At 40.0% G+C, this 19,431-nt stretch overlaps 1 protein-coding gene across 1 annotated transcript in view; it reads right to left on the bottom strand.

Annotated features, from left to right (window-relative positions):
* Positions 1–406: 406 nt before the first annotated feature.
* The window catches only part of LOC109917057 (contactin-associated protein-like 5), a 651,846-nt gene continuing 632,821 nt past the window's right edge, over positions 407–19,431 (bottom strand). Inside the window, exons 23-24 of the mRNA XM_048599256.1 lie at positions 6,984–7,055; positions 407–603 (exon numbers count right to left, since the gene is read on the bottom strand). Of these exons, the coding sequence (XP_048455213.1) occupies positions 407–603; positions 6,984–7,055 (269 nt within the window). The remainder of the gene's footprint in view (positions 604–6,983; positions 7,056–19,431) is intronic.

Below are 19,431 nucleotides of genomic sequence, written 5' to 3'. Positions count from 1 at the left end.
AGTTTGAATTATTTCATATATCACTTAACTGCCGAGGTGGACATTTGCACCATTTTTCCCAAGCCAGCTTTTAAAGTAATGCTATTGAAATAAATAGGATGTCTACTTTGGGCCACTTAAAGTAAAAGATTTCACTTTTTAATAGCTGTTTTTAAACACTTTCCAAATTCTATAGAATTTGCATAACTATTCTGCTAAACTCATCCACAGTTAACAGAAAACAACAAATTCTGCCCCATCTGATCATGGAAACCAGTTCTATGTCATGTACAGTACTTTGTGCTAACATTTGGCCATTTTGGCTGCAGAGTCCATTGCTAACTCATTGTCCAGTCAGTGAGTCCCAGCTGTTAGTTTTATTAATCTTTTGCTGTAATGGTGGTAATGAGAAGGGCCTGTACCACTGTCAGATGAAATACTCCTTCTTGCCTTCACTAATGGAGTCTTGGTAATTGGCATTGTTCTTCAGTGTGGTGTCGGTATTCTCAGCATATTCCACTCCCTTCGTTTCATTGGTACGATACGTGCCTTTGTGCCTGTACAACAGGCGTCCCATTACAGCAACGATACAGAGGATGACAAAGATCACAATCGCAATAACACCTGTGCATGAGAAAAAAGAACTGAGTTTGAACAGAGGAGTGAGGAGCAGATCCAACAGTAGCAGTATCATGTTATAATGAAAACCAGCAATCACTCAGGCAATGGGATAAATAATCCCCTGGAGTCTTTTTGCATCCTCCTCATTCCTATCAATGTTTGTACCTTCTGCAAACTTGAAAATATGACAAATAGGAGTTCTGATGAAGCATCACCCAACTTGAAATGTTAACTCTGCTTTCTGTTCTTAAATGCTCCTAGACCCACTGAGTTTCTCCAGAAATTTCTGCTTTTCTTTCAAATCTACAGCATCCGAAGTTCTTTGCTTTATTTCAAATATGATAAATGGGCCCACAGCCAAATCGTTGTACATAGATTGTGAACAGTTGTGGCCCAAACACTAATTGTTTTGGTATCCCATTGGTCACAGCCTGCCAGCCAGAGAATGGCCCATTTATTCTGAGTCTTCCCTTTCTGTCAGTCAACTAACCCTCCATCAATGTTACCTCCAATTCTATGTGCTTTACTAACCTGTTTACTTATCTGTCCTGGATTTTAGCAGAAACTTTCTGAAAACCTGAAAATATTATGTCCCTGAGTTCCCCGCTATCAAATCAGCTAGTAACATACTCAAAAAGCTCTATCAGAATTGTCAAACATGATTCACCCTTTATATATCCATGTTGACTCTGCCCAATCAAACAATTATGTTTCTAAGTATCCAGTTATCACATACTTTATATGGCTTCCAGCTAGTTATGTCAGGCTATCATGTCTGTAGTCACCATTTTCTCTCTCCTTCCTTTCTTAATCACTGGAGTTGCATTTGCAGCCTTCCAATCTTCATCTGCGGTATAGGATTAATAGAATTCTGAACAGTGCATTCTTGTAGCAAACTATTTCAACACTCCAGGTTGAAGGTCACCAAGTGAACTGAACCCTCCTCTGACAACTCATTGTATCCATCCATTGAGTATGTCAGACAAACTGGCCATCTTTCCAAATTACAGCCAGCGAGTTAGGCAATTCATAGAATCATGGAAACCCTACAGTGCAGAAAGAGGCCATTCAAGTCATTGAGTCCACACTGACCCTCTGAACAGCATCCCACCCTACCCAGCTGCCCATTGTATCCCTGTATTTACCAAAGCAATCCACCTAGCCTGCACATCCCTGGACACTATGGAACAATTTAGCTCGGTCAATCCACCTAACATACACATTTTTGGATTGTTGGGAGAGACTGGAGCACCTGGCAGAAACCCATGCAGACACATGCAAACTCCACACAGACAGTCATGCAAGCCTGGAATTGAACTTATGTTCCTGGCACTGTGAGGCATCAGTGCTAACTGCTCAGCCAATGCCCCCCCACCCCTTCCAATTGTCAGTCTGATGAAGTATATGATTAGTCAATCACCAATAACTTGTCCTTAGCTGGCCAATAGTTGCTAATCCCCAGCACCAGAAACCTACCAACTTATGATCTGTCACAAGATTAGGTCTGCACTCTTGTAGTTGAACAGTAACATGGTCTAATAAAGAGAACTACATAGAAGGGATGGTAAGAGAGGACACCTTCGGGTATCTTCCAAACTCAGGTTTCAGCTCCCCGTGATCTGATGGAACAATGACATAACTTCTTACAGAAATGCTCAGTGATGTTTCTGAGACAAAACATATGAATAATCTTGTAGAGATAGTAAGAACTGCCGATGCTGGAGTCTGAGATAACACAGTATGGAGCTGGAGGAACACAGCAGGCCAGGCAGCATCAGAGGAGCAGGAAAGCTGATGTTTCGGGTCGGGACCCTTCTTCAGAAATGGGGGAGGGGAAGGAGGCTCTGAAATAAATGGGGGGAGGGGCAGTGATAGCAGGTAGGTAGTGGTGGGAATTGGTCAGTGAGTTGGGAGGAGCAGATAGGTGGGAGAAAAGATGGACAGGTCAATGAGGTGGGGATGAGAGGGGGGCTGGTCTTGGGATCAGGTCGGGGGGTGGGGAAATTTTGAAGTCAGTAAACTCCACATTGAGACCATTGGGTTGGAGGATTCCAAGGTGGAATATGAGGTGCTGTTCCTCAAGTTTCCGGGTGGTGTTGTTGTGACACTGGAGGAGGCCCAGGATGGACATGTCATCCAGGGAGTGGGAGGGAGAGTTGAAGTGGTTCGCGACTGGAAGGTGCTGTCGTTTGTTGCAAACCAAGCGTAGGTGATCCACAAAGCGGTCTCCGAACCTCCACTTAGTCTCTCCGATGTAGAGGAGGCCACATCGGGAACAGCGGATACAATAGATCACATTAGCAGATGTGTAGGTGAAAATCTGTTTAATGTGGAAGGTTTTTTTGGGGCATGGAATGGGGGTGAGGGGCGAGGTGTAGGGGCAAGCGTAGCACCTCCTGTAGTGCACTCAATCAGCCATGAGCCACCAGCCAATACTTAGAGCTATCAAATTTCTGTGCAGCAACCTATTCTGGGTCCCAGTTTTGGTTTTTCTATCCTCATCCCTGTTTTTAAAATTTTCACATCCCTCCCCACAACTGTCTCCAGCACCATGACCATCCTGGAGATCTGTGCTTCTCCAATTCTGTCCTCTTGTGCATATGTGATTTCTATCACTCCATCTTTGGCATTCAGCCTTCAGCTGCCAAGATCTTAAGCACTGAATTTCTTTCACAAATCTTTTCATTGTGAAGACATGGGGAGAAACATCTTCACTGGTGAGCCTACGGAAATCTCTTCCAAAGAAGGTGGTTGAGGCCAAAAATTGAATGATTTCAAGACGGTGATAGAAATAGTTCTTTGGGTTAAAGGGACCAAAGAGTATGGGAAGAAAGCAGGGACAGGTTACTAAGTATGATGATCAGCCAGGATTGTACTGAAATGCTGAGGAGGCCTGCAGGGCCGAATGGTCTACATCTGTTTCTATGTTCTACGTTTCAACATAAAACTGATGCAAATTGTTCATCGAGGTCAGTGTCCATGTTTCCTGAGTCCACACATTGATTATTTCAATGATATTATTGGGCCCTACTTTTCTCCCTACTTTTCTCCCTGGTTATTTTCTTACTCATTATACATTTATAACAACTCTTTAGGTTTACCTTTAGTTTGGTTTACTGCTTTCTCATGAACTGTCTTTCCTAATTTTATTTTTAGGTCTCCTCCTGCACTTTTTATACTTCTCTACGAACTCTGCACTATCGAGTTAACCCTAACCCTAACTTTAACACCACTGTATTTCCTGTAAGCTTCTCTTCACTCCTCAGACTTCACTTATCTTCTTAATTTTGACCTTTTGCATCCCTTGACATCCAGTCTTGATCCTATCCTTTGTCTTTAAGCAACATACTTGCCCTATACCCTCACGATATCCTCTTTGAATGACTCCCACTGATCTGACAATTTTATCTACAAGTAGCTGCTCCCAGTCCAATCGGGACAAACTGCATGCCTGCAATGCACCCTGGAACATTATACCATGCTGATGTTGCTGTGGAAACCATGTAGCTGTTGTAATTGCGTAGTTTGTACCCCCTTAACACTTCGCCTCATCATGCATTTTTTTTTGCTTCTGAACTCCCAACCACATAAAAGCTTATTGCAACACCATCTACCAATTAATGTGCTGTTTATGTGCATACTGTGGCTGTAGGACCAGACAGAGAATCCATCCAGATACGCACATCAGTCAGTAATCAGAAACTGATGATATACTGATGATAGAAAGAGCAGGGAGTTCTGGTCCCTCAGCTTCAGGGGCAGTGGGTCCCAAAGGATAGCGATTAGCAACAAGGAAAAGCAACATTTGGGAGTCAGAGGGTTGGCAGAAACAGAAGAGCGATTAGGAGCAAGAGACAAATTATCAAATTGAAAAGAGAAAACGATCAAGTCATGCCAATAATAATTATCCAGTGCCCTCTTGAATGCCACCGTTGAATATGCCTCCACCTTATTTCCAGGCAGTGCATTCCACACCCCAACTACTCACTGAGTGAAAAGAAGTTTTTCCTCACTTTACCCTTGCTTCTTTTGCAGATCATTTTATGTAAATGCCCTCTTGTTCTTGTTCCCTTCATGAGCAGGAACATTTGCTCCCTTTCTACTCTATCCAGCCTGCTTGAGATATTGAAAATCTCTATTAGATCCCCTCTCAGATTTCTTCTCACCAAGGAAAATAGTCCCAATTTCTTCAATCTATCTTGATAACTGAAGTTTCTCATTTCTGGAACGGTTCCTGTAAACCTTTTCTGTACTCTCTCCAATGTATTCACATCCTTTCTATCATGTGATGTGCAGAATTGCACAAAATACTCCTCCTAAGGTCAAGCAATTGTCTTTTACAAGTTCAACGTCATCTCCTTGGTCTTGTACTCTATGCCCCAATTAATAAAACCGAGGGTACTTTCAACTTTATTTACTGCAACTCGACGTGTTCTGCTATTCTCAACATCTGTGCACATATACACCCATGTCGCTTCAGTCCTGCACCACCTTCAAATTGTTTCCCTTATTTTATCTTGGCTTTCAATATATTCTTCGTCCAAAGAGAGTCACCTCATACTTCTTGCATTGAAACTCATCTGCTATCTTTCTGTGCACTCCACCAACTCGTCAATGTCCTTCTAGAGTTCCATGCTGTCCTCTTCACAGTATACAATTCTTCCAAGTTTTAATGACATTGAAACAGGAGCAGGAATTGGCCATTAGGCCCTTCAAGCTTACTCTGTCAATATGATCATGGCATATCATCCAAATCAGTACTGTGTGCTTCTGTAAACTTTGAAATTGTCCCCTGTATACCAAGATCTAGATCATTAATATATATCAGAAAAGTAAAGTTCTCAATTCTGACCCCTGAGCTACTCCAATACAAAGTTCCTCTAGCCTGAAAAATATCCGTTGACCATTACTCTCTGATTTCTATCACTTAGCCGGTTTTATATTCACGTTGCTATGGACCCTTTTATTCCATGACGTATAATGTTCTTCACAAGTCTGTTGTGCAGCAGTCTTCAATGCAATACATATGATCTATGATCATATTGTCAAGCAAATGTTTGCAAAAGGCAACATCTTTCTCACTTTTGGTGTGGAAAAGAGGTGTCAGCTAGGTAGGATACATAGATATAATTGAATTGTAGTTTTCCTTGAATTTGTAGTGCCATGTTAATACTAATTCTTCATGGACAATATGGGAGTGAGGAATGACACTCAACCTGAGAGAACATATATTGCAGACCTCAGATTTCTACTTGTCTACATGAAAAGAGTAAAATAAAATGAATGAACACCAAGTTGAATAGTATGGTGGCTCAATGGTTTGCACTGCTGCCTCAGAGCACCAGGGACCCAGGTTTGATTCCAGCCTCGGGTGACTGTCTGTGTGGAGTTTGCACATTCTCCTCATGTCATTGTGGGTTACCCCAAGGTACTCTAGTTTCCTCCCACAGTGCAAAGATGTGCAGGTTGGTAGGAATAGCCATGCTAAATGCAGGGTTATGGGGATAAGTAGGGGGTGGGTCTGGGTAGGATGCTCTTCAGAGGGTTACTGTTGACTCGATGGGCTGAATGGCCTGCTTCCTCACTGTAGGGCTTCTATGAACTCCAAGTTGATTTTATCATTCATTTCTCAGAAGTCAAAACAATTGACCAAGACTCAATAATTTTCCTTTGAAACTTTAAACATCAAATCTTAAAATATTTCGTTTCAATTTAGTTGTCATTTTCTTTTTATTGTACAAGATTAAGTTGTCATATACCCTGCAATAACTATGCTTCTTAATGACCAACAGCTCAAATATTGATTGAAAATTAAGGTGGAATTATCATTGTGACAAGAGTTAAAGTGATCCAAGAAAAGAATGATATCCTATGTTTTGAGGGCAACATTATTTATCATAAAAAAAACTTTTCAGTGTTTCCCGCAATTAAATTTAAAAAAAGGAAATTCTGATTAGGTTATTCTGGTCATCTTTAAACAATTATGTAGATGTGCAAATGCAGGTCTGATTTAAAAATATTTGATTTATACTCGATTTCGAGAAGAAAAGGTGTAACATTGTCAATACAGTGAAACATGCTAAGGCAATTCGTAATAGTGGTTATCAAACAAAATTTTACATAAGAAACACAGAATCAGATATCAGGAGAGGTAACCAAAAGCTTAATCAAAAAGGTAAGTTTTATTTTTGTAATGGTGGAGCGATTAAATCAAAAATGACCAAGAGGCTTGAATTGGAGCAGCACAAAGATTTTATACAGTTTAAGCACTGGGGGAGGTTATAGACATAGAGAGGGACAAGATAATGGAGGGATTTTACAACAACAATATTAAATTTATAAGATGTAAATATTTTGGTCCAGTCGCCACTTCACACACTCACCTCCAATGATTGCTGAGTCACCTCTGACTGAATTTTTTAATGGTTGACCCATATCTATCGTCCCAGAATGATCTGTAGTTAAATTTTTAAAAAAAATCAAAGTCAGAATTATCAGAGGTTAATGCATTGTAATATCTTTCGTGACATTTTTGGCCATTCCACCTTTTTTTTATATTCGTTAGTGGGATGTGGGCATCCTAGGCCAGCAAATATTGCCCATCCTTAATTGCCAAGAAAGAGGTGGTGGTGAACTGCCTTCTTGAACCACTGAAGTGCTTGGTGTGTAAGGACACCCACAGTGATATTTGTGAGATCCCCAAGATTTACAGGTATCTGCAGACCTTGTCCCTGAGATGGTAGAGGTCGCGAATTGGAAGGTGCTTTCAGAGGAATCTTGCTGAGTTGCCTCAGTACATCTTGTAAATGGTACACTTTGCTGCCAAAACTGTGTTGTTGATGGTGAAGTGAGTAAATGTTGAAAGTGCTAGGCGCTAGGGTGCCAAGCAAGCAGGATAACTTTCTCTTGAATGGTGTTCAGCTCGTTGAGTGTTGATGAAGCTGCACCCATTCAGGCTAGAGGAGAATATTCCATTATACTCCTGACTTGTGCCTTGTAAATTGTGGATAGGCATTAGGGAAATAAGAGATGACTTACTCGCTGCAAAGTTCCTAATCTCTGATCCATTCTGGAAGTCAGAGTATTTAAATGGAAGATCCAGGTCAGTCTCTAATCAATAGTAACCAAATGTTGATAGTGGGGACATTCAGTCATGATTATGCTATTGAATCTCAATGATTGGGTTCTCTTTTGTTGGAGATGATCATTGCCTGGAGTTTGCGTTGTGCAAATGTTAATTGCCACTGAAAAACACAAGCCTAAATATTGCCTAGGTCTTACTGTACATGGATATGGATTCGTTCAGAAAATGATAATAGCCTTACTTATACAGTCCTCATCTGTTTATTTTTCATTTGTATTTGAAGTCCAGCTTACCTACACATGGATCCAGAAGAGGAAACTGAGGCACTAAATATGATCTAATTAACTGCCCGATCCTCATATTATTTCCCAGCAGTTAGTTTCATCAGGCACCTTTGAGAAGGTACAAGTCTCACCTTAAATTCCATTACAATCCTTAACATTTAGAAAGAAACTGAGCAACCTATATTCTGAAAGTTCATGGCATTTACGCAACAATCTGCAAGCATTTTTCAAATAAAGGAAAATAATGGAAGAGACAGAAGTTGTTCTGAACACTGGTATGCAGATTCTGGGCTTCCTTGGAAATTTTTGCAGCATTACAGGGTGAAATTTCCATTAGTTCCAAAATTTGGAATCCACTGATCCATTCAGTTGAAGGAAAGATGTCAATTAGTCAAAGTAAAATCCAAGTTGGATTATTTTTTGAGGAATAGGTGGATATGGGGTGGGGAAGTGGAATTAAAAATTGTGCTTTTTATTGATCCCTTCCAAATCTGGCAGCTGAGTCATGATCCATATCTTTCTTGGCAATAGACCACTCGTATGCACACCCTCAGATGAGGAAATTTTTGCAGTATTTTGCGACATTGCCTCACAAATTGACACTTTAACTATGACAGCTGTTAGCACCATTCTTCACCCAGATTATTATAATAATACAAATGTTTGCAAATCTCCAAAATCCTGTTGAATCAATGCCCATCAGGTGGATCTTGGTTTTTGTATAAGGATATTAATCAATGATTCTCAAAGGCTGTTTTTAGAAGCTGTGAACACCACTTACCATCTGTAATACTTGAAGTAGTTCACTAAACATTTAAAAGAGGAAATTACCATATTGTATTATGGCATACTGAGTAATTGCAAATATCAAGGACTTTACCCATTTACATATGCTATTAGTTTTCCATACAGTTTACTCTCTTAGTACAAAATACTGATGAAATATCACGCCGACAGGTGATTTTCCTTTTTGAGTGAAAATCAGAATGTGTTTCAAAGCTTGGCACATTTGTGCATGTCCAGGAAACTTTCAAATTGTATAGCAAATGTACCAATCAATTCAGACTTTCTAAATTCCCTGCAATAGATGCTTTGAACAATATGTATAAACTCCTTTATTTTTTCGGAATTATTTGTTTTTAGCTTCTTTAATAAATTCCAGCAGCCCATTTGCTGAAAATAAAAATTTTACACTGAGAATAAAAGCTAAATAAATAAATATATTTATTTATGTGATGTTCTGAGAAAGGGTCACTGGACCCGAAATGTTAACTCTTGAGTTTTTCTTCACAGATGCTGCCAGACCTGCTGAGCTTTTCCAGCAACTTTGTTTTTGTTCCTGATTTACAGTATCTGCAGTTCTTTTAGTTTATATTGTGCGTAAATAAATAATCCGATGTCCTTAAAACATTCAGGAGTGCAAACAATTGAAATTCAGATAATCAGCATTCTACTGTATATAGGCTCCAATCCACTTCAGGATGTAAAATGTTGAAAAGCATACATCTGGATATTTGTAGTGAGCAATAAAGCAATGGTGCACAACACTGGCTTCAAGGAAAGGCACTGTCAAAGTCAAAATACATGACTGGATGGGAATTTTGATGTTAATTTAAATCTAGCACCAAGTGAAATAGATCTTCCGGCCTTCAACCATAGTGAGGTCATAAAACAGAGCGAATAGCCAATTGTATTGAAGGATTTTCACAGACCACATACCAGCACTTTGAAAGCATTGATTATTTTTCTGTTTATAGTATAATTTTGCAGAAACAAAATAAAGATTGAGACATACATATGGGATGAAGATAGAAGATAAAATATCTTAAACAATGTAAGACTGTCATTTTGTTTTAAGTTTGCATTTCTTTACCATGATGGCAAAATTTCACATTCCATATGACCTCAAGACCATAGGTCATAGTGGCACAAGTAGGCCATTTGGCCCATTGAGTCTATTCAATGAGATCATGGCTGATCTGATAATCTTAAATATAAAACTGAATTTCAGGGCCAAAGAGATTTTGTTGAAATAATTAAGAATTTAGTTTGTTGTTAAAACTCAGTGGTACCTCCAACAACAGAATGTAATTTTCCAAGTGATTTTACAACCAGAAAAATTGTGTAAAAGGAGAAGTTCTCATCTGTTTAATGATTTTTAATTGCTCACAAAGTGAGTAACTCCAATAGTGCACCCTTTAGAGAAGCATAGAATCACTGAAAACAATTCCTATACTTTTACATTCGCCTGAGCATGTGTGGACTCTAGAGAAGCTATGATAGCCAATGCTGACAGTTTCACTATCGACTCTTTATGTTCCCATTAATATATTCAAATTCAAACAAATTACCCATTATATTCTAAATTCCATGAAGTACAACTACTTGTTAATTTCTCTCTGTAATTTTACCCTTGAATCCTTGAAAGGCTGTGCTCATGCTATTGTATCTTGCAGGAGACATTTGCCACATCAGGTAATTATGTACCAAGGCAGTGAAACTGGCCTGAATCTTCAGCTGGACCATCAGAGAACTCCTTTCTGTCATAATGTCCGAGTTCGGCTGTCCAATGATTACATGGTTATCATTCATATCTCCTCAAATAGTGAAGAACTCTATGCAGGACATACAGCAAGATCTGGGCAACATTCAATCTTGGGTTTATAAATATCTCATTAGATTTGCACCATCTAGGTGCTAGGCAGTGACCACCTCAAATTTCAGAGAATCTAATCCATCTCTCTTTGATGTTGAACACCATAATCATTGCTGGATGCCCACCATCAACATCATGAGGAGTTATTATTGATGAGGATCTTAACAGGGCAACCTTACAAATATTAGGGCTACAAAACTAGGTCAGAAACTCACTCCTAACTCCTGAAAGTCTGACTGCCATCTGCAAGGCACTAGTCAGGAACATTCTCCATTTGCCTGGATGGACACAGATCCAACAACACTCAACACGTTTGAAATCATCCAGCACAAGTCCGTCTAGTCAATTGATATGCCAATCACCACCTTAAAAATACATTACCTCCACCACCGAGGCACAGTGGCAGCAAGGTATGTGATATATAAGATGCACCTTAGCAACTCACTGAATCGCTTTTGACAGAATCTTCCAAATTTGTAATCACAAAATCATAGAATCCCAACAGTGCAGGAAGAGCCCTTTGGCTCATTGATGCTGCACCGACCCTTCAAAGACCATCCCACCCAGACCCCTAGCCTAACCCTGTAACCCTACGTTCCCCATGGCTAATTCATCTTGCCTACACATTCCTAGAAACTATGGACAATTTCACATGGCCAATCTTTCTAATCTGACTGTGGGAGGACACCGGAGCACTCGGCAGAAACCCACACAGACATGAGAAGAACATGCAAACTCCACACCAACAGTTATCCGAGGCTGGAATCAAACCCAGGGACTGGCACTGGAAGGTGGTAGTGCTAACCAGTGAGCCACAATAGCACCCTCCACCCGCAAGAAGGATAAGGGAACAGATACTTGGGAACACCTCAACTAAAGGTTGTTCTTCAAGTTATATTCCATCATGCATTGGAAATACATTCACAGTCCTACACTGTTGCTGTGTCTAAGCCCTGTAGCTCCCTCCTTAATATCGCTGTGGGACTACTTACACGAGGGACGGACTGCAACAGTCCAAGAAGGAGGGCTACCACCGCCACCTTCTTCAGAGCAGTTTGCGATGGTTATCAAATTCTAACACTGTTAGTAATGCCCATGTTGATACAAGTAAGTGAAAAATTGCATTGCTGCTATTTCTCTCAACTATTGTTTGTGGTAGTAAATTCCACAGTCTAACCATTCGCTGGACAAAGAAGATACTCCTTAATTCCCTGTAGGATTAGCCGAGATTATTTTATAGCTATGACTATTTATCTAATAGGAATATACAGTGGAAGAGATTGGAGTTAGCTCTAGATCTAGCTGTGCAAATTCTGGCATTCTTTGAAGGGAAAAACAGAGTTAAAGTTTCGGGTCCGGTGACTGAGGAAGGGTCACCGGACCCGAAACTTTAACTCTGTTTTATCCTTCACAGATGCTGCCAGACCTGCTGAGCTTTTCCAGCAACTTTGTTTTTGTTCCTGATTTACAGTATCTGCAGTTCTTTCGGTTTTTTCTGGCTTTCATTGTTAGTTTCCACAGGTATCAGTATGAAATCTCTCTTTGCTCAAAAATTGAGAATGCAGCTGCAGACTGATTCAACCAGTCAAAGGAATTATAGTGATTGATGGAAATAAAATTTAGCTTGGGATAATAATGGGGCCAGGGAAGATTTGTGTGCTTTTTTTGAATCTCTGCCAAGCCTGGCAGATGGGGTACAATCCATATCTTTCCTTACAGCATTCTCCTCACATGTAATCCTTCAGAGGAGGTCATCACCATCAGGTTCTGCAACCTTATCTAACTAGTTGACATGGTAAAGTAATTCTTCACCCAAAGTAGTATTGTTCGGGAAACTTTCACAAGTCTGTGAATTCCGGTTGGATCAACACTAGGTGCTCTGGTCAGGTGGATTTCGGCACAGGAATGTTGGCTGATCATTCTTAAAGACCATTTTATAACTGTGAACACGTTACCATCTGTAGCATTTGAAATAGTTCATCAAACATTTAAAGAGAAGAAATTAACAAACTGCATAATGAGCTCGTGTAGTCTGAGTAATCATAATTTCAAGGTCTTTATTCATTCCAATCAGGCACCATTTTTGCATATTGTACATGTAATATCTCTGTTTATATCGGTAGGTGACCTTCCACACGTTACAAATGAAAATGAGAATTCATTTCAGAACTTGGCACATTTGTGAATGAACAGAAATCTTATAAATAATGTAGTCAACATAGTAATCAATTTCATGTATTTAGAATCTGTAGGGATGTCAAAACCAGGCTTCTGCAGGTAATTTCAAAATCAAGGGGGAGCTACAATGGACGAGAGCCTCTCATCAACCGAAGGTGAATGTTTTTGCCTCTGAATACAAATAGAGAATGCAGACAATTGAGAGTTTCTAAATTCCTGGCAATAGGACTTTGAACAAAATCTATAAAGTCCTTTGAGACAGAAAGGATTGCAGATGCTGGAAGCTAGAGTTAAAAACGTGGAGCTGGAAAAGCACAGTAGGTCAGACAGTATCCGAGGAGCAGGAAAGTCAGAGTTAGGAATGGTCCTGATGAAGGGTTCTGACCCAAAACATTGACTTTCCTGCTCCTCGGATGCTGTCTGACCTGCTGTGCTTTTCCAGGTCCACATTTTTTGAATACAAACTCCTTTGTTAATTTGAATTGAATGTTTTATCCCTCTTTTCATAAATTCTAAAAGGCCATTTTGTCTTGACCGAAACTAAAAGATCAGATCACCCTGAAACATGCAAACATTCTGGAAGGTACCAAGGCGTACACGTAATAGAGAATCAATGTTCTATGGCATGTAGCATTCAGTCTATCTCATCACTTTTAACCGCAGTTTGCAGCAAAGCAATGACATACATCATTGACCACAAAGAAAGGCACCTGCAAAAATCTAATCATGGGCGGCTGCAGATTTTCCCCTTTCATATTGTTAATTTGAATCTCGTGCCAAGTCAAAGGGATCTCCAGCACTCCAATGACAATGGTGTTTATGAAGTAGGGTGAGCAGCCAATTGCATTCAATAATTTTCACACTCAGCAAACCAATGAGTTCAAAGGCTCGATTATCCTTCATTTTCCAATTTCTTTCATAAAGAACAAAATAAAGATTGGAACATTTTGTGGAGCTTAGTGTTTAAAGGTATTGTCACTAAAGTAGTTCAGAGAGCCAAATAATGATCTGCAGAACCAATCATGGCCAATGCTAAAATTTGAACTCAAATAAAACTTGGAATTAAAAGTCTAATGAAAACCATGTAACTCTTGTCAATTGTTGTAAAAATACATCTGATTCACTAATATCCTTGAAGGAAGAAAACTGCTATCCGTACCTGCTCTACATGTGACTCCAGACCCACAGCAATGTGGTTGACTCTTAAGTGCCCTCTGAATTAGTCTAGGAATCCACCCAGTTGTGTCAATCCACTGAAACGTCTCAGAAAAGGAACAGAATCTAATAGACCAGCTGACATCATCCTAGGCACCCATAATGATAATAACAAACTCAGCCCAGTCGACCCTGCAAAGTCCTCCTTATCAAAATTGTGGGACTGTTATCAAAATTGGGAGAAACGACCAGTCAAGCAACAGCCTGAAGTAGTCATTCTCAGAGAATTATACCAACAATAGGACTCAGATTAGGATGCCCCAGATAATACTATCACCATCCATGGATATGCTCTGTCCCACTGAAGACACAGCTAACAGAGGTGGTGAAACAATGCTGTACAGTTGATAAAGGAATTGTCCTGTGACTCCTTTAACATTGGCTTTAGGCTGTACGAAGTGTCGTGGCATTAGGGCAAACATGGTCAAGGAAACCTATGTTGCCTAGCATGTACCACCTTTGCACAGCTGATGAGGCAGTGCTCCTCTGTGATGGACAGCATTTGCAAGAAGCACTGAGGATGGGAAGGGCGCAGTATGCCAGGCAATGACTATCACCAATAAAGGACAATCTCATTGACATTCAAAGGTGTTACCAGCAATGAATCCCCACTATCAACATTCTTGGGGTTATCATTGATCAGAAACTTGACTGGAGTCACTACATAAACACAATGGATACAACAGCAGGTCAGAGGCTAGGAACACAGCAGTACGTAACTCACCTCCTGACTCCCCAAAGACTTTCCACTATCTACAAAGATCAAGTCAGTAGTGTGATGTCCCCATTTACCTGGCTCAGTGTAGCTCCAACAGCACTCAAGAAGCTTGACATATTTCAGGACAAAGTAGACCACTTGATTAGCACCACATCCACAAACATTCACTCCCTCCACCACTGAAAGCAGTGGCAGCAGTGTGTACTGTGTACAAGATGCACTGCAGAAATTCACAAAAGACCCTTGGCTACACCTTCCAAACCCACAACCACTTCCGTATAAGTGCTAGGCAGTGTTCACCTCCAACATGAAAGAATCTAAACCACCTCCCTTTGACATTCGACAACATTACCATCACCGAATCGCAAACTGTCAATTCCTTGAGTGTTTCTTAAATGGCCAGCCATATAATTACTCTCATTCCTAGAGATGGTCAGACGCTGGGTATAACTCACCTCCTGACTTTCCAAAATCTGTTTGACATCGACAAAGCACAAGTGAAGAGTTGTCTGGATGGATTCAACACCTACAAGATTCAAGTATTTTGACCTCATTTGGGACAAATCAGTCCACTTCAATAGAACCCTATACACCACCTTAAATATTCACATTGATTCACAGTGGCAGTTATATGTGCTATAAGCGAGATGCAATGTAGTAACTCAGCAAGCCTTGGTTTACAACAAACGTGGGCCCCTCATAATCTAGACGGACAAGGGCAACAGAGATCTGGGGCCACCACTACCTGCAGATTTCTCTTTAAGTCACATGCCATCTTACCTTGGCAGTATAACATCATTCATTCGCTGTCAATGGGTCAAAAACCTTCAGCTCATTCTCCATCATCACTATTTCGCTACTTACACTCGATGGACTACAACACATCATGAAGAAGGTTCATCACCACCATCTCAAGGGCTTCCAGAATGGGGAAAGCAAAGGTGATCTTGCCAATGATGTTCATGCAGAATAAAGAAATAAAAAAAAATGCATCCATGCTATTTCTCTCAACCACTCCTCAAGAATTTTATCACTCACTGGGTGAAAACACGTTTCTTTGATTCCTTTTCAGATTTTATTTATTATTATTACTTTACTTTTATTGTTTTATATTTATGACTTTGTAAGCAAGTGAAATCAGCTCCATGTTTGCCTATCAAAGTGTTATATAATCACGTCATTAGAATCTTCATGAGAAGTAAGTGTTTACCCTCAGTTAATTGTTGTTTGAACTGTGCAATTTATAAGAGTCAATATCTGTTCAGTTATAAGATTGTTACATTTTGAAAATGATGCTTTAAACATAGGATGAAAGGGGTCATGCAGCCCATAATTGAATTTGTGGCAGTATGCCTGATGTGATTTGATTTGATTTATTGGTGTCACATGTACCTAATTGCAGCGAAAAGTTTTGTTTTGCGAGCAGTACAGGTAGATCATAACATATAAGGACATACAGATCATAGGGTGTTTAGGCAGAGCGAGGCATAAAAGGTTACGGTGGCACAGGGAGTGCACAAAGGCACAATCAACATTAGATTTGAAATTTGAGAGGTCCATTCAGCAGTCTAATAGCAGCAGGGAAGAAGCTGTTCTTCTGATGGTATGTGTGTTCAAGCTTCTGTATCTTCTGCCTGATGGAAGAAGTTGTAGGAGCGTCTAACCCGGGTGGGAGGGGTCTTTGATGATGTTGGCAGCCTTTCCGCACAACAAGAAGTGAAGATGGAGTCCATGGATGGAAGGTTGGTTTTCGTGATAGTTTAGCCTGTGTATACAACTTTCTGGGTTCTGTGTACACAAGCATCCTGGTTGGAAATTCAGTTATTAGGGATCTGAGGAAGGTGCAGATTGTTCATGCTCAGAATCCAGGTCAGTGATTACTAATTCCGTAGTGAGTAGTCCTGGATTCTTTTAAAATCCTGGAAAGTTGCTATGCTATTAAGATCTAAACAGTTGTGTAGAAAAATACCCCTTTATTTCTCCAGTGGTAATTAGTCAGGATCAAGGATAATTAGCTTTGTATCTAAGTTGAAATTTTAATTAATGTGTTTCCTGTTGCTTAGGGAAGAAGATAAAGGAAATTATTTTGAGATCAGGTTAAGCTTTTCTTTAGCCCCAATTAAATCTCAGGTAGGTAGGATTTGTACTTTTGTTTCTGGTGATGTGGTGAACCAGCCAAGCCTGGACGGCATCACTTCCAGACTTGTTTCTTATCGGCTGGTATATGGGGTCCAGCTCAACATGTTTATTAATGGAGTTCCAGTTTGAGTGCCAGGCCTCCAGGAATTTTCGTCTGTGTCTTTGCTCGGTTTGTCCTAGAATGGCTACGTTGTTCCAGTCAAACTGGTGTCCCTCCTTGTCCATGATTATTGAAATGAGTGATAGTCGATCATGTCTCTTGGTAGCCAACCACCCCAACAAACCAAGAGACATAAATAGCAAGCCGGACAGAATACCAACGCTTCACCGGAAGCGCACTGATGATGTTGCCTAGCATGGTGATGAAACGTTTGTGAACAAACTTACCAGCTCAGTGAGCAAGTCAACAACCACATCAACAACCTGAGCTACAAATCTTCTCAAAAATCTTGATTTCTAACTGACTTTGAGAGTTCCCAAGTCATTTGATACAACAAATAATTTGCAGTAACCATAGTTTATAAGTTCTTTTTAATGGTTAAATGTAAAAGTTCTCAATAACATTCACATTAAGATGTGCAACCAAAAGTTTCTTGTACAGATCTTGCATGAGTCATCCCCTTTAAATTACTTCGCATTCACGTTCACATGAAAATAAAACAAAAAAGACGCTGTGTACTTCAATCAATTCCCAATGAATTCTGGGGAACAAACAAAATAGAAGAAACTTTAGTTGCTAACTCTTCATGTTTTATTGCAGGCATTATCTTCAGGCACTGTCCTGCTGTGAGACCAGCACTGGGCAGGAGACTGATTTGACATCAAAATATAGGTAAAGGTAAACCTAATCACAATTCCATGAAAAGTGAACTTTGTAGAGATTACAAATGAGTTGATCTAATTCAGGCATTTACTACAATAAAGGGACTTATAGTTATCAATAAAAAACAATCAGGTGGGGAAGAACAGATTCATAAAATTAAAGCTAGGCTATTAATCAGGAAACGCATTATCCACAAAAATGTAATGAAAATGCAGGAATCCCACCTCCAAATGGTTGCGGATGCTGGTGAACTGAAATCTTCAAAATTAAGATCTTTTGATCTTTTGTTAAGTAATGCCATGGAATAAGAAAAGTGAGATGAGGAACAGATAAGCCATGATCTAATTATTTGGAGGAATAGTTTTATCGTGTTGATTAGGGTATGTTGCTACTTGCAGAATTTTAGCTTCACTGAACACCTGCAAATGCATATTTTCCAACAAGGATTACAGCAAGTGCTTCAGAACTAGTAATCGGAGGCACCTTTCCTTCCCTTAACATGAAGACCAGTTCAATGAACCCTCTTTTCGCATACTCAAGACCAGCTACTTCAGTAAACCTGTGAGATTTCTGATCTACAGATACAAATGCAGAAATTCTCCAAATGACTAATGGAGTCTTTCAACTTGCTTATACAAGATGCACATGGTTCAGGAATCAACTCCAAAGAGCTGCAGATTCTGGAGATCTGAAAGAAATTCAGAAATTACTGGAGAAACTCAGCAGCTCTGGCAGCATCTATGAAGAGAAAGCACAGTTATCATTTCAAGTTCAGTGACTGTTGATCAAAACATATCCAGATAATTAAATACATTGCATTTTTTTTTACCATTATCTATCAATGTTTGTTTTAAGATATTGTACACATTAGGTTTGACTGCGTGATCTCTTTGACCTCCTACCTTCCGCAAACCTGAAGTAATCCAAAACTCAGCTACCATGTGTCATAAATCAGAGCAAGGCCCATTCTCTGATTACCCCTTTGCTCTTTGGTCTACAGTGTGTCACAGTCAAGAAAGTCTTGATTTTCAAATGCCTCCATGGCCTTGCTCCTCTATCTCTCTGTATTCTCCTTCAGCTCAACAACCCTGTAAGATACCTGTGCTCCTCTTATTCTGACTTCCCTAGCATCTCTGATTTTACTTGCTCCTCCATTGGCCATGCCTTCAGTAAATTTAGGCCTAGCTCTTGACTGCCCAGCCTACCTCTCTCTTTTTCACCTTGCTCTACATTTTTAAGACATTACCTAAAGTCTACCTCCTTGGCCAAGTTTGTGTCATCTGACTAATATCTCTTTAGGTATCGTGTTGTCATATCTTGTTTTATAATGGTCCTGTGAAGTTTCTTGGGATGCCTTTTTCTTCAGGGGCTATATCCTGAAAGGGCATGATGCCCAAAAGCTTCCATGATTATGTTTGACAAGGTAATGCAATGGTTTTCCATTGCTTTCTGTGGATGAAATAAATCTTCAGAGGCTGGCATCCCATCACCAATCAACCTTTATTTAGAAATGCATACCTTTTGATAATGCCATTGCCTCTCACTGAGTCAGGCATTCAGGAGCTCAATACCCCTGACATTCATCCTTCTATGTCAGCCAAATTTCCCTAACTGGACCAGATTAAGAGTCCCAATCTGGGAACTGATATTCTATGATATCCAGAGATAGTAGGAACTGCAGATGCTGGAGAATCTGAGATAACAAGGTGTAGAGCTGGATGAACACAGCAGGCC

This window comes from Rhincodon typus, chromosome 7 (genome assembly GCF_021869965.1).
Source record: "Rhincodon typus isolate 14 chromosome 7, sRhiTyp1.1, whole genome shotgun sequence".
NCBI lineage: Eukaryota > Metazoa > Chordata > Chondrichthyes > Orectolobiformes > Rhincodontidae > Rhincodon > Rhincodon typus.
The sequence above is the reverse complement of the archived record's forward strand: the minus strand, read 5'-3'. Positions and strand labels throughout refer to the sequence as shown.